At 38.5% G+C, this 13613-nt stretch overlaps 1 protein-coding gene across 1 annotated transcript in view; it reads right to left on the reverse strand.

The window, feature by feature from the left end:
- The window catches only part of LOC128692697 (E3 ubiquitin-protein ligase HERC2), a 133406-nt gene that overhangs the window by 70923 nt on the left and 48870 nt on the right, over window positions 1-13613 (reverse strand). Inside the window, exon 9 of the mRNA XM_070081259.1 lies at window positions 7868-7980. Coding sequence (XP_069937360.1) covers window positions 7868-7980 — 113 coding nt within the window. The remainder of the gene's footprint in view (window positions 1-7867; window positions 7981-13613) is intronic.

Here is a 13613-nt window from a genome sequence, read left to right on the forward strand (position 1 = left end):
TGTTGCTGATTTACCTTTTTTCTCATTTTTATTTTAATTTATATAATTTTTGTTCTGCTAATTACAATTTATAATAGTTCTTGTGATTTCATAGCCAATCTTTGTTCTGACATTAACATTATGTACTGAAAACAGTATCAAACTTATCACGGCTATCCAAAATCTTCGAGAAACTCGTGCACAGGAGACTATATTCATTTATAACATCACAAAACATACTCAACCCATGCCAATTTGGATTCAGGAAAAATAAAAGCACTAATGATGCAATTATAAAAATGCTAGACCTGCTTTACACAGCATTGGAAAATAAGGAATATCCGCTAGGAATTTTTTTTGACCTAAGAAAAGCGTTTGACACAGTAGACCACGGCATCCTACTCCACAAACTTGACCACTATGGTATAAGAGGCCATGCGCTTGCATATTTTAAATCCTACCTTTCTAATAGGTATTAGTATGTCACCATTAAAGACACAGCCTCATCAATACGGCCACTTGATACTGGAGTTCCGCAGGGAAGTGTCCTTGGACTCCTGCTCTTCCTCATTTACATCAGTGATCTTCCAAACATATCCCAACACCTGAAACCCATTCTCTTTGCTGACGACACGACTTATGTCATCTCCCACCCTAATCTTGCCACCCTCAACACAATTGTTAATGAGGAGCTGCTCAAAATATCGACTTAACACTGGCACTTAACACTGGCAAAACCTACTATATTATGTTTGGTAGCAGAACAGGTGTTGCGCAACTTAACATTAAGATCGACAACACTCTAATTGCCAGACATAATGAGGGCAAATTCCTTGGCCTATACCTCGACAACAACCGAAATTTCAGCACCCATATCGAACACGTAACAAAATAAGTATTCAAAACGGTGAGGATCCTCTCCAAGATACGATACTACGTACCGCAAACTGCCCTTCTCACACTATACCATTCACTTATATATCCATACCTCACCTACGCTATTTGTGCTTGGGGTTCAACTGCAGCAACACACCTAAAGCCAATAATAACCCAACAAAAAGCCGCAGTAAGAATAATCACTAAATCCCATCCCTGGCAACATACCTCCCCACTCTTCATAGATCTAAACTTACTCCCTGTTCAGAACATCCACACTTACTACTGTGCAATCTATATCTACAGGACCTTAAATTCCAATATTAACCTTGACCTAAAATGCTTTCTTGATAGTTATGACAGGATCCACAGGCATAACACCAGACACAAACATCTCTATGACATCCCCTGTGTTCGACTAAACCTTTACAAAAATTCAATGTGTTTCAAAGGACCTAAAATCTGGAACACCCTACCTGAAAACTAGAACTGCAGACACATTCATCACTTTCAAAACTACAGTTAGAAAACATCTTATCTCCCTGATACACCCCAACAACTAACTACATGATAACCACCTGTTGGTTCACAATTACACTCACTCATCCACTGACTATAAACCCAGAAATACTAATCTTAATCTTAAAATAATAAATCCTAACTAGTCATAAGTTTGCCTATGATACTCCAATATAGACACCTTGTATTGTGCCAAAATAAAAGCATTCACATTGCTAAACTCACAAATTATGATGTAGTCACTTAGCCTTAATACCATAATCTGTAAGGATTTAATGTTACGAATTAATCTAAGTCTGCTCGAAATGCCTAGCCATGCTAGGTGTCCTTGTGGCCCCCTCTATAATTAGTATTTTATAACATGTAAACCACACAATACCCAAAACCTGTAAACCCCACATTGTAACCCTTATAGAGAATAAACTTGAACTGAATTGAATTGAAAATAGTACTCAAATAGTAACAATCACACTGACAGGTGAACATTTTCACCTGCCTTGGTCATTTACTGTTGTCTAGAAATATACATAAAGTATTTATAGGTCCCAACAATGTTTTAGACATGCTGGAGTACGAAACTCCTTGAAGAATGGTGTTATGACAAGGGTTAGATAACAAGTGACAGCCAGTGACATTTGATGAATGTGCACTGCTGCAAGGAACCTTGCCTTTGTGTGTTTTTACTCTTGCACACAAACATGTCTCTGTATGTCAGTCTGTTAAGGTCTGCTTATCTGTCTGTCTAGTTCTGCTTATCTGTCTGTCTAGTTCTGCTTATCTGTCTTTCTGTTTGTGTGTGTCTGTCTTTCCATCTGCTTGCCTCTATCTGCTTGCATCTATCTCAGGGAGTGGCTAGTAAACATGTTGGTTTGTGGTGTATTGGCAGCTCCCTGATTGCTGAGCAAGTGACTGCTATTACCTGCGTCATGTTTATTTATGTCTTATGTCTACAAACACTGTATAGCACTTGGCCTGGAATTTTTGGGTTATCCTAGGTAATTTACATTATGTATAAGAACTGTACTTATGAGTACATGTGAGAGACAGAGATAGAGATAGAGATATAATAGACAGAGATATAGACAGATACATAGATAGACAGAGATATAGACAGATACAGTCAGAGACAGCCAAGGCCAGCCAGCCAGTCAAATACGTAAGAACATAAGAAAGAAGGAACACTACAGCAGGCCTACTGGTCCATGCAAGGCAGGTTCATGTCATCCCCTGGCTTAGACCAATGACCCACCTAGTCAAGTCACATCCACTGAAGGAAGGAGCATGGCATCTGACCCAGTAGCACAAGCTAGTCAGGTCCAACTCACACCCACCCACACCCACTGATGTATTTATCTAACCTATTTTTTACTCTCCTTTTAAAATGTGAGTGTTAATATGACATGACATCTGTGAATCACTGGTGTTTGCCATGCTATCTGCTCTAGCTGGCGTTCAATTGAACTGGTGTTCCCACAAGGTACTAAGTGGTCCCCGATTTCTTTTCATACTGCGCACACTGAGTGCACAGACCTATTCTTTCATGTCTAGGTGACTCAGGCCTATCGCACCAAATATGAAGGAATGAAAAATAAAACATTGATCTACGTTCAAATCCCCCCGCACATGAAGCTAGATCTACGTGTGGACAGTTTAAGGGTTAGTGAGTACTTTTCACAAAGCCTCATTAGTTCCCTGGTACGTGCCTGTTGGACCAGGATGTTTCTCAGAGAAATTTCTGGTATGACATTACGTTGCACCATCTTCCATTTTACATGAGGGAGATTAAAATCTCCAAGGAGTAAAATATTTGGTGTGGGATTTTCTAGCCTATCCAGATAGCTATCTATCTTCCTTAGCTGATCTGTGAATTCCTCAGCAGTTACTGATGGTGGTTTGTATACTAGGATAATTACCAAATTCCTATTTTCAACTTTAATGCCTAGGATTTCTACTATATCATTCATAGAGTGCAGCACTTCTGTGCAACAGAGTATTTACATAGATTCCTACTCCTCCCTGTGACCTATTAATTCTATCACGTCTATACATGTTATAGTTTTCTATCTTTATTTCCCCGTCAAAAACATCCCTTGTATGTGTTTCTGTAAATGCTCCAAACATGGCATTTGCTTCTGTTAAGAGTCCACTGACATAACTAACTTTGTTGTTTTTATCTGATTTCAAACCCTGAATATTTGCAAATATAAAGCAGGAATTACCATTTGGGATGTTTTGTTTCACTTTGTGCTTCATTAGTACCACCTGGTATGACCCCTGGTGTACATACCCCTGGTTTCTCCAGTACTGACTTTGCATTTGGTTGTTTATTGGGCCCTGTTGGGCTGATGCCTGGTTTGATATGTCCCATTTTGCTGCCCATCTGCCCTCTCTGTACCATTACCCCTTTTTGTGTCTGTCTTTGGTTCGATCTCTTCTCTTTATGTCTAAAAAAGATTGCTGTCCATTTTTTCTTTCTCTGTAGCACCACATTCCTTTTATACGGTGGTCTGGGCAGTTGAGGTCATAACATTCTCTGAACTGCGTTAAAGCTTTACACATTTCTGGATGGAAGTACCTGCACTCTCTGTTGAAGTGACTTTCCCTTCCTCAACATGTTGGCACATTTTCTGGTGTGTTTATTCCAGCAAGTTCTACCATATAGGCACATACCTTTTGCATAGTATCTGCATATGTTTTGACTGCCTATATATACTACTTTTGTGTCTTTCCCAAGATCTGTCACCTGATCTGAGTTCTCTTGCTCTCTTTCATCTAGGCGTATGTCTTCCCTTTTTTCGTTTTTTCCTGCTCTAGCTTTATCTTCCTCCCATTCCCTTTCCACTATGTTATGTACCCATGTTTCTTTCTTTTCCGACTTTCTCTGTATGACATTTTCCACTCTTATTTCCACTCCTTGGTTTTCATCTTTATCTGTGCTTTCCTTCTTTTCTGGTTCCTTACCCCCTGTTTTTCACTCTTTGTATATATTTGGCAAGCTCCTTAGAAATTTTTTATGCTTTCTAGGTTTTTACTTGTCAGTACCTCTCTCATGCCCAACCAGCTTTCCATCTCACTGGGGCAAATCCAGAATCGACTTTCTTGTTTTGGATCATTTCTCATGGTTGCATGAAGCTTTGTACATGATATATGGAATTTTTTCCAGATATTTCACAATGCCCCTAATATTTCTCCCAAAATTTTTTTCACATATACAATAGACTGCATTTCTAGCCATTTTCACTTCCTGGGCAGGTGTATGTGGTGGGTGGTGGGTTGTTATGGGTGGGCTGAAATGTGAGGGGTCTGGGAGGTGGGGGGCCTGGGAGGTGGGGGGCCTGGGAGGTTGGGAGGGGGGGGCCTGGGAGGTGGGGGGCCTGGGAGGTGGGGGGCCTGGGAGGTGGGGGGCCTGGGAGGTTGAGGGGCCTGGGAGGTTGAGGGGCCTGGGAGGTGGGGGCCTGGGAGGTGGGGATCTGTGGAAAGAGGGTAGGAAGGAGTTCGAGGAGGGGGGGCTGTGAAATGGGGTGTGGGCTGGGAGGTGGGGGTCAGTGGAAAGAGGGTAGGGGTGTGAGGAGGTGGGGTGATGGGTGGTGGGCTGGCCGTGGAAAGAGGGTAGGGGTGCACGTGGCGCTTGCGCAATTTGTTCCCATGTAATTACACCATAAATTGTACACTGTCACTCGGGGTTAATTAACCCTTTCAGGGTCCAAGGCCCAAATCTGGAGTCACGCACCAGTGTCCAAGAATTTAAAAAAAAAAAATTTGTTATTTTTTCTTATAAAAACATAGAGAATCTTTTTGTGAAGGTAATACAACAAAAAGTACGAAATTTGGTGGAAAATTGACGAAATTATGCTCTCGCGAATTTTGATGTGTCAGCGATATTTACGAATCGGTGATTTTGCCGACTTTGACTCCCATTTTAGGCCAATTACATTATTCCAATCAACCAAATTCTTAGCTATTTCACTAGTATTACTTCTATTCTATCGACTGAGCACAAGAAATCGCCAAGTCAACTGTTTCAACTACAAAATAAAGTGATTGGAAATTGTTAATTTGGCCAATTTAACACAAAGTTCAAAATATTCCAATTTCAAAATAGGGTCCAGAATGAACAATGTAGGCATTCCTGGCACTAAACTAACATTTCCTCTGTTCATTAGTTATGTTTTGAGGCTTTACAAATAAATTCCATTTTGATTTTTTATTCACATAATGAATTTTTATTCACACCAAAAAATAGAAGATTTACTGTTATGCAATACTGTAATAATTGTATAAATATCATCACCATATTTGTGAATGTATATTAGACCCACCAGCTGACGTGTATTAGACGTGTGAGGTCGTTTGTTTACTCTTGAATATCGGCAAAAATTTAACATTTCTGCTACTTTGAGCTCAGTTTCAAGCCATTTCCAGTGCTAAAACCAATCAAAATCATCTCTATTTCTGTAATATGTCTTCCATTCTATCAAATGAGACCAAGAAATCGCAAATACAACCATAAAAAACATACGAAAAAACACTGCAAAGTTGCTGTTTTAATCGAAAAATCATGATTTCATTTTTTTTCTCTCATTATACACAGTATGCTGCAGGATCTGTTTTATGTGGTGCACACATACCACATAGATGTATTCTCTCATATCTAGGCCCAAATGTACCACTCACAGTTTATCAGAGTGAGCTGAGCTCATGGCGTAGATCTACGGTTTGGACCCTGAACGTAAAGCCGTAGATCTACGGGACGGACCCTGAAAGGGTTAAGATTACTCTTATCCACAATTTCAGTTCACTATATCACTGCCTATTCATATCCTTTTCCCTCGTTATATCACTTATATGATAGTTCAATATTCATCTGATCGTGTATTTACACTTGTCTGTCCTCTGGCAATAATTATTTGCTAGTGGTATTTGTGCCATGTATATACTCCATATATTATGCACTATGTATTAGGTATTTGTCAGACTGTTGTAATCCACAATTTAAGATCTCTATATCACTGAACATCAATACCTCATCACTCACAATGTTACTAATGACGAGATGAGACACAATCCTTCCGTATACAACAACACGACCACTGCGTGGAAACACCTTGAGGCCTAGTTCACAACCTGCACCACTCCTATACTTTTACTAATAATCATATCTTGTATTTTCCTGCAGTTTTAACAATAGTCCTTTTTCGTTTCTTAGCTTTTCTGCTCTTTGAATTTATGCTAATCCCTAACCTTTCTTATTTCCCCTCACTGATCTACAGTCACTGCTAAACACATTTCCTGTGTGACACCCTCAAGTAACAGCCGTTATTCTGAGGCCTGGCACTCTACACTACAATCTATATTTTTTCTCTTCAGTGATCACTGGTATTTCCTTTATGTGGGTTTATAAAAGTATATGTGCCTTAAGTTTTGCACATGTCTGGCCCCTCTGGGACTGTCAGAGAAATACAATTTTGACAGAGCTCAAACAAGCGTGACTTCTTCACCTGCCACTTGACATACACACTAATTGAGTATCAGATTGGAGGGAGAATAGAGGAAGTAAATGCATTTAAATATTTGGAAGCGGACTTTACAGCAGATGAGGAAAAAAAGGCGAGTGGTGTGTCAAGTCATCAGCGGAGATAGAGAACCTTATCCATGGAGGCAGAAAAGGGAATGTACTAGAGTACAATGGTACCAACACATATATCGGTGTAAAGCATGGGTTTTAATTGTTGCATGAAGGAGGATGGTGGAGGAAGTGGAGATGTCATGTTTGAAGGCAATGTGTGGTGTGAATATTATGGAGAGAATTCACAGTTTGGAGATTAGGTATGGGGGATAGAAAGACAGAGAGGAAGGAGAAAACAGGATCACTAGAAAGGTATATGAATCAAGGGTAGAGGGAAGGAGTGGTAGGGGTTGGAAGGGTTGGAGGGAAGGCGATAGGGAGATTATGAGTGCTAGAGGCTTGGATATCCAACAGGCTTGTGTGAGCACGTCAAATACGAGTGGAGGCAAGTGGTTATTATGAACTGACATGATGCTGAAGTGAGATCAAGGTAACATTTATGAAGGGATTTAGGGAAACCAGTTAGCTGGACTTAAGTGCTGGAGGTAAGAAGCACAGTGCCTTCACTCTAAAGTAGAAGTGGGGATGCAGCAGTTTGGAAAGTTATTTGAGCTGTGAAGTTGACATGCTTCTGGCAAGGTGAAAGTATTTCCTCTTTTTCATGTCATCCTACCTTGGTGGGTGACAACCAATGTATTACAATAAGCTTACAAAACATAAATTGAGGAAAATGAAGTAAATCATCATTAACTGAAAGAGCACATACAGAAGAGGAAAAAATTAGGTTATCAACCAGTGAATAGGGTAAAAGAGAACCTGTGGAGAAATGTACTCTATTATTCTTCCATGGCAGAATGAGGCAAAAGTGTCTACTAGTGCTACACAAATTTTTCAAATCATATACATAGTATGTGAAACAAGGCTTGCCTCTGTTATATCAGCTGGGGTTAAAGACATCCCAGCAAGCTGTTTCCACACTGGTTCTGCTAAGTTGAGACTTAATGGACTACCTGTCCTTATTGCTATCCCCATCAACACACCTGAAAACAGGAATTTTTAAAAAATTACTAAATTAGGAATTCTAAGTAAAACATTAACAATAAACACAACAGATATAAAGGAAGAATGACCAGAAACAAAGTAAATATGGCCATATGAGTTTTAACAATGTTTTATTTACTATTAGTACAGTACTGGTGTTGCAAAAAGTGAAGAATGATTACAAGATTTGTTTAACAACATAGGAAAAGAACCAATATCCATATTTATAATATTAATGTAAAAATTTTACATCATAATATTTAGGCATCATGTAAAAAAAATATTTTGGTCTTGAAAGTTCTAATATCGTCAGTGATTTAAATATGTTGTAAAAGGTAGGATAATACCAACAAGATGTAAAAGAAATCACTTATGAACAGTTCAAGGCATAAGAGAAAAGGTTTTGCTCTGTGCAACTTCTTCAGTCTTAATCAGGAATGAGGTGACTTATGGTGAAGTATTTCCTCTAATAAATACAGTAGACCATCATTTAACATGAGTTTATTTGGCATGATTCAGTTACAGTACGACTGAAGAATTGTGACACAATTTTATACAACACTTCGTAAAATTAATTTAACATGGTTCAGTTTGCGGGAGGGGAAAAAATTTCCCTACCTCAAGCGGCTGCCTTGTTGTGGGTCAGTGGGGGAGATCTCCCGCCATCCCCTGCCACCCAATACTCCCAACACCACCATCCCAGCATTCATGAATATGTGTTCAGTTCCACTTCTCTCCTACAAGCTAGCTGTGTTTGTGAATTGTGTTTTGATATTTTAATTACCATATCTTGTATCTGCCAAGCAATCATGACACCCAGTAGGCATATCATTGTTGCTGAAAGTGTCAAGAAAAGGCATAAGCATTTAAGTCTTAGAATTAACAAAGAAAACAGATATTAGACAAGTGATAACCTGTGGCCGTAATGAAGCATCACTTTGTGCATATAAAATGAGGTAAATAAGAGTTTGTGTGATTGACTGAATGACTGACTTACTGATTTGACTGAATGACTTACTGACTTGATTGAATAACTTACTGACTTGACTTACTGAATGACTTGACTGACTTAATGACTTGACTGACTTAATGACTTACTGACTTGACTGACTGACTGACTTGACTGAATGACTTAACTGACTGTCTGAATAACTTGACTGAATGACTTGGCTGAATAACTTACTGACTTGACTGACTGAATGACTTGACTGAAAAACTTACTGGCTAGACTGACTGAATGACTTAATTGACTTGACAGACTGAATGACTTAGACTTTTTCACTGAAGAGGATCCTGAAATGGTGTCTAGAGCAGCTGATGCCTTACTGTCAGTTGTATAATGTACTGCAGGGTAAAACAGAACAGAAATCCATTACAGAATTTATGCACACTCCTGTACAACCATCGTACCAGAACCTTCACCATCCACCTCAGCCCAGTAGAGCCACAGCATAACTCTCCACTCTCTTCACAATCGTCGACAAACACCAGCACCCACATTTTAAAGTAAGAAATAAGAACATAAAAACATAAGAAAGGAGGAATACTGCAGCAGGCCTGTTGGCCCATACTAGGCAGGTCCTTCACAGATCCATCCCACTAATAGAATATTTGCCCTCATAAAAACATAAGAAATAAGGAACACTGCAACAGGCCTACTGGTCTACATGAGGCATCTCCAATTCTCCCCACCGGCTTCAGCCAATGCCTTGACCTAGTGAGGTCAGACATGTCACTTAAGGGAGGAGCACTGCGTTCGACCTAGTAGCTAGTCAGGTCCAACTCTCACCCACCCACACCAACTCATGTATTTATCCAACCTATTTTTAAAACTACACAATGTCTTAGCGTCTATGACGGTACTCGGGAGTTTGTTCCACTCATCCACAACTCTATTACCAAACCAGTGCTTTCCTATATCCTTCCTGAATCTGAATTTTTCCAATTTAAAGCCATTGCTGCGAGTCCTGTCTATGTTAGATATTCTTAGCACGCTATTTACATCCCCTTTATTAATTCCCGTTTTCCATTTATACACCTCAATCATATCCCCCTAATTCTATGCCTTTCTAGAGAGTGCAGATTCAGGGCCCTCAGTCTATCCTCATAGGGAAGATTTCTGATACATGGGATCAACTTTGTCATCCTCCTTTGTACGTTTTCCAGTGCATTTATAACCATTCTGTAATACGGTGACTAAAACTGTGCAGCACAATCAAAATGAGGTCTAACCAAAGATATACAGAGTTGAAGAACAACCTGAGGACTTCTATTATTTATACTTCTTGCTATGAAGCCAAGCAGTTGTAGTCTTAAGCAGTAAAAACAACATAATACATCACCACAATGAACTACAATTACATATTCACTTTCATTTTTGTAAGATCTGGAGGTCTAAAAAAAAAGTTGCTGGGCTTTTTTGGGGCTCCCAGGAATGTAACCCTATTTTTCCCATAAGTTCTTCAGTTTATCTAACACGGTCTTACCTAACACAGTGTTGTTAGGAATGTAACTACATGCATGTACCGTGTTAAATGACTGTCTACTGTATCTTGAAGTGTACAGAAGTGTCTTCATCCACAGGTCTGTCAATAAATATTTTCCTTCTACTACCCACTTTAATTTGCTATAACCACCATCAGTATCTTCAACATCAAGCAAATATCTCACCTCCTGGCATAATCTTATAAGAAAATTTGCCAGACAACTGCTTAGTATGCCCAGCAAAGTTAATGGAAGACCAAGAGGTGTGAAGCAAGGGTTCTTACTTCAATACTACATTTTAAATTATAATTTTTTTTCCCATACAAAATTCCTAAAGTTTACAGAAGACATGCAAGAGCATACACAACCTGCAGTGCATAAGAGGGTGACAATTGTTGAGGGGAATAACAATATTTTAGTTATTTTGTATCAAAGAAATTTTGCCTTTAAATTAGATACTCTTTCTTTCAACAAACTGGCCGTATCCCACCAAGGCAGGGTGGCCCAAAAAGAAAAACAAAAGTTTCTCTTTTTAAATTTAGTAATCTATACAGGAGAAGGGATTACTAGCCCCTTGCTCCCGGCATTTTAGTCGCCTCTTTATAACGCGCATGGCTTATGGAGGAAGAATTCTGTTCCACTTCCCCATGGAGATAAGAGGAAATAAACAAGAATAAGAACTAGAAAGAAAATAGAAGAAAACCCAGAGGGGTGTGCATATATATGCTTGTACATGTATGTGTAGTGTGACCTAAGTGTAAGTAGAAGTAGTAAGATGTACCTGAAATCTTGCATGTTCATGAGACAGAAAAAAGGCCACCAGCAATCCTACCATCATGTAAAACGATTACAGTCTTCCGTTTTACACTCACTTGGCAGGACGGTAGTGCTTTCCTGGGCGGCTGCTGTTTACCAACCTACTACCTAGGAAATTAGATACTCATCTCTAAATTTATAAAATGAGGTAAAAACAATTAAGGGTGAGACAGAGAGAAGGACTGCAGATGAACAAAGTTTTAGGAAGAGTAGGGGATGTGCAGACCAAGTGTTTACATTAAGGAATAAAGCGACCAATATGTTGATGAAGGTAAGGAAGTTTTTGTTGCATTTATGGGTTGACATATGATAGGATGGTTGTTTAATATATTTATAAATGGGGTTGTGAATGAAGTGAATGCCAGGGTGTTGAGGAGAGATGTGGTACTGAAAGATAAAGAATCTAATACAAAGTGGGAGTTGTCACAGTTGCTTTCCGCGAATGAAATCATGATTTGGGGAGAGTCTGGAGAGAAGCTGCAAAGGTTGGTGCATAAATTTGGATGGGTATGTAAAAGAAGGGAATTAAAAGTGATGGAAAACTTATGGAATTACACTCTTGCAAAGTTAACAGTCTTGGCGATATTTATTCATCAGTAATTTCACCCACTTCAAGCCCTATTTTTGGTTGATTCCATTCTTCCAGTCGACCAAATTCATAGCCGTTTCACTAGTATTCCTTCAGTTCTACTGACTGAGTATAAGAAACCACCCATTTACTTATTTGAACTACCCAAGAAAGTGATCAGAATTTGGTAATTTGGTCAATTTCACAAAATTAAAAAATTGCCAATTTCAAAATAGGGACCAGAATAAACAATGTAGACATTCCTGGCATTAGCCCTTCGAGGGCCCAAGAATTTTCAAAAATATTTTTTGTTATTTTTTCTTATGAAATGGTAGAGAATCTTTTTCTGAAGGTAATAAAAGAAAAAGTACGAAATTTGATGGAAAACTGATGAAATTACACTACTGCGAATTTTACTGCATCGGTGGTTTTGCCCACTTTGACTCCTATTTTAGGCCAATTACATTATTCCAGTCGACCAAATTCTTAGCTACGTATTTCGCTAGTATTACTTCTATTTTATCGAATGGGCACAAGAAACTGCCCAATTAACTATTTCAACTACCCAATAAAGTGATCAGAAATTCCTAATTTGGCCAATTGCATACAAAGTTCAAAATATTCCAATTTCAAAATAGGGTCCGGAATAAACAATGCAGGCATTCCTGGCACTAAAGTAACATTTCCTCTGTTTATTAGTTATGTTTCCAGGCTTTACAGATGAATTCCATTTAGATTTTTTACATAAAGAATTTTTATTCACACCAAAAAAGTAGAAGATTTAAGCAATATTATAATAATTGTATAAATAATATCAGCGCATTCATGAACGTATGTTAGACCCACCAGTTGATGAGTAATGGACACATAATGTCATTTGTTTCTCTTCAACATCGGCAAAAATCGAACATTTCCACTACTTTGAGCTCAACTTTATTACTAAAACCAGTCAGGATCATCTCTATTTCTATAATATATCTTCCATGCTATCAAACAAGACCAAGAAACTGTAAATACAACTGTAAAAACCACATGAAAATATGCTGCAAGGTCGGTGCTTTAATCCAAAAACACGGTCGCATTTTTTCTCATCATGCATTGTGTGCTGCAGAATTTGTTTTCTATGGCGCACACTTACCACATTCTCTCATATCTAGGTCAAAATTTACTGCTCACAGCTTATCTGGGTGAGTTGAGCGCATGACATAGAACTACGGCTTGAACCCCTAGAGGGTTAAAACAACATTTCCTCCGTTTATTAGTCACATCCTCAGGTCTCTCCTATACTATTACGCTTGTTTTCCATTTGAATTTTTATTCACACACACACACAAAAAAAAAAAAAAAAAAAAAAAAACAACAGAAGATTTATCGTTATGCAGACTACTACACTATTGTAATAATTGTATAAACAATATCTGTGCATTTGTGAACACGTATTAGATTGATCAGTTGAACAGGTATTGGATGAGTGATGTGATTTGTGTACTCTGGAATATCAGCAAAAACTGAACATTTCTGCTACTATGAGCTCAATTTCAAGCTTTCAGTCCTGAAACCAGTCAAAATCATCTCTTTTTCTATAATATGTTTTCCATTCTGTCAAATAAGACTAAGAAACCTAGAATATAAACATAAAACCACATGAAAATACACTGCAAAGTCAGTTTTAAACTACAAACACTGTTGCAGTTTTTTCCTTTTATGCACTGTGTGCTGCAGGATTTTTTTTATATGGTGCACACTTACTGCACAGACCCAGTC

Source organism: Cherax quadricarinatus, chromosome 6 (assembly GCF_038502225.1).
Source record: "Cherax quadricarinatus isolate ZL_2023a chromosome 6, ASM3850222v1, whole genome shotgun sequence".
Classification (NCBI taxonomy): domain Eukaryota; kingdom Metazoa; phylum Arthropoda; class Malacostraca; order Decapoda; family Parastacidae; genus Cherax; species Cherax quadricarinatus.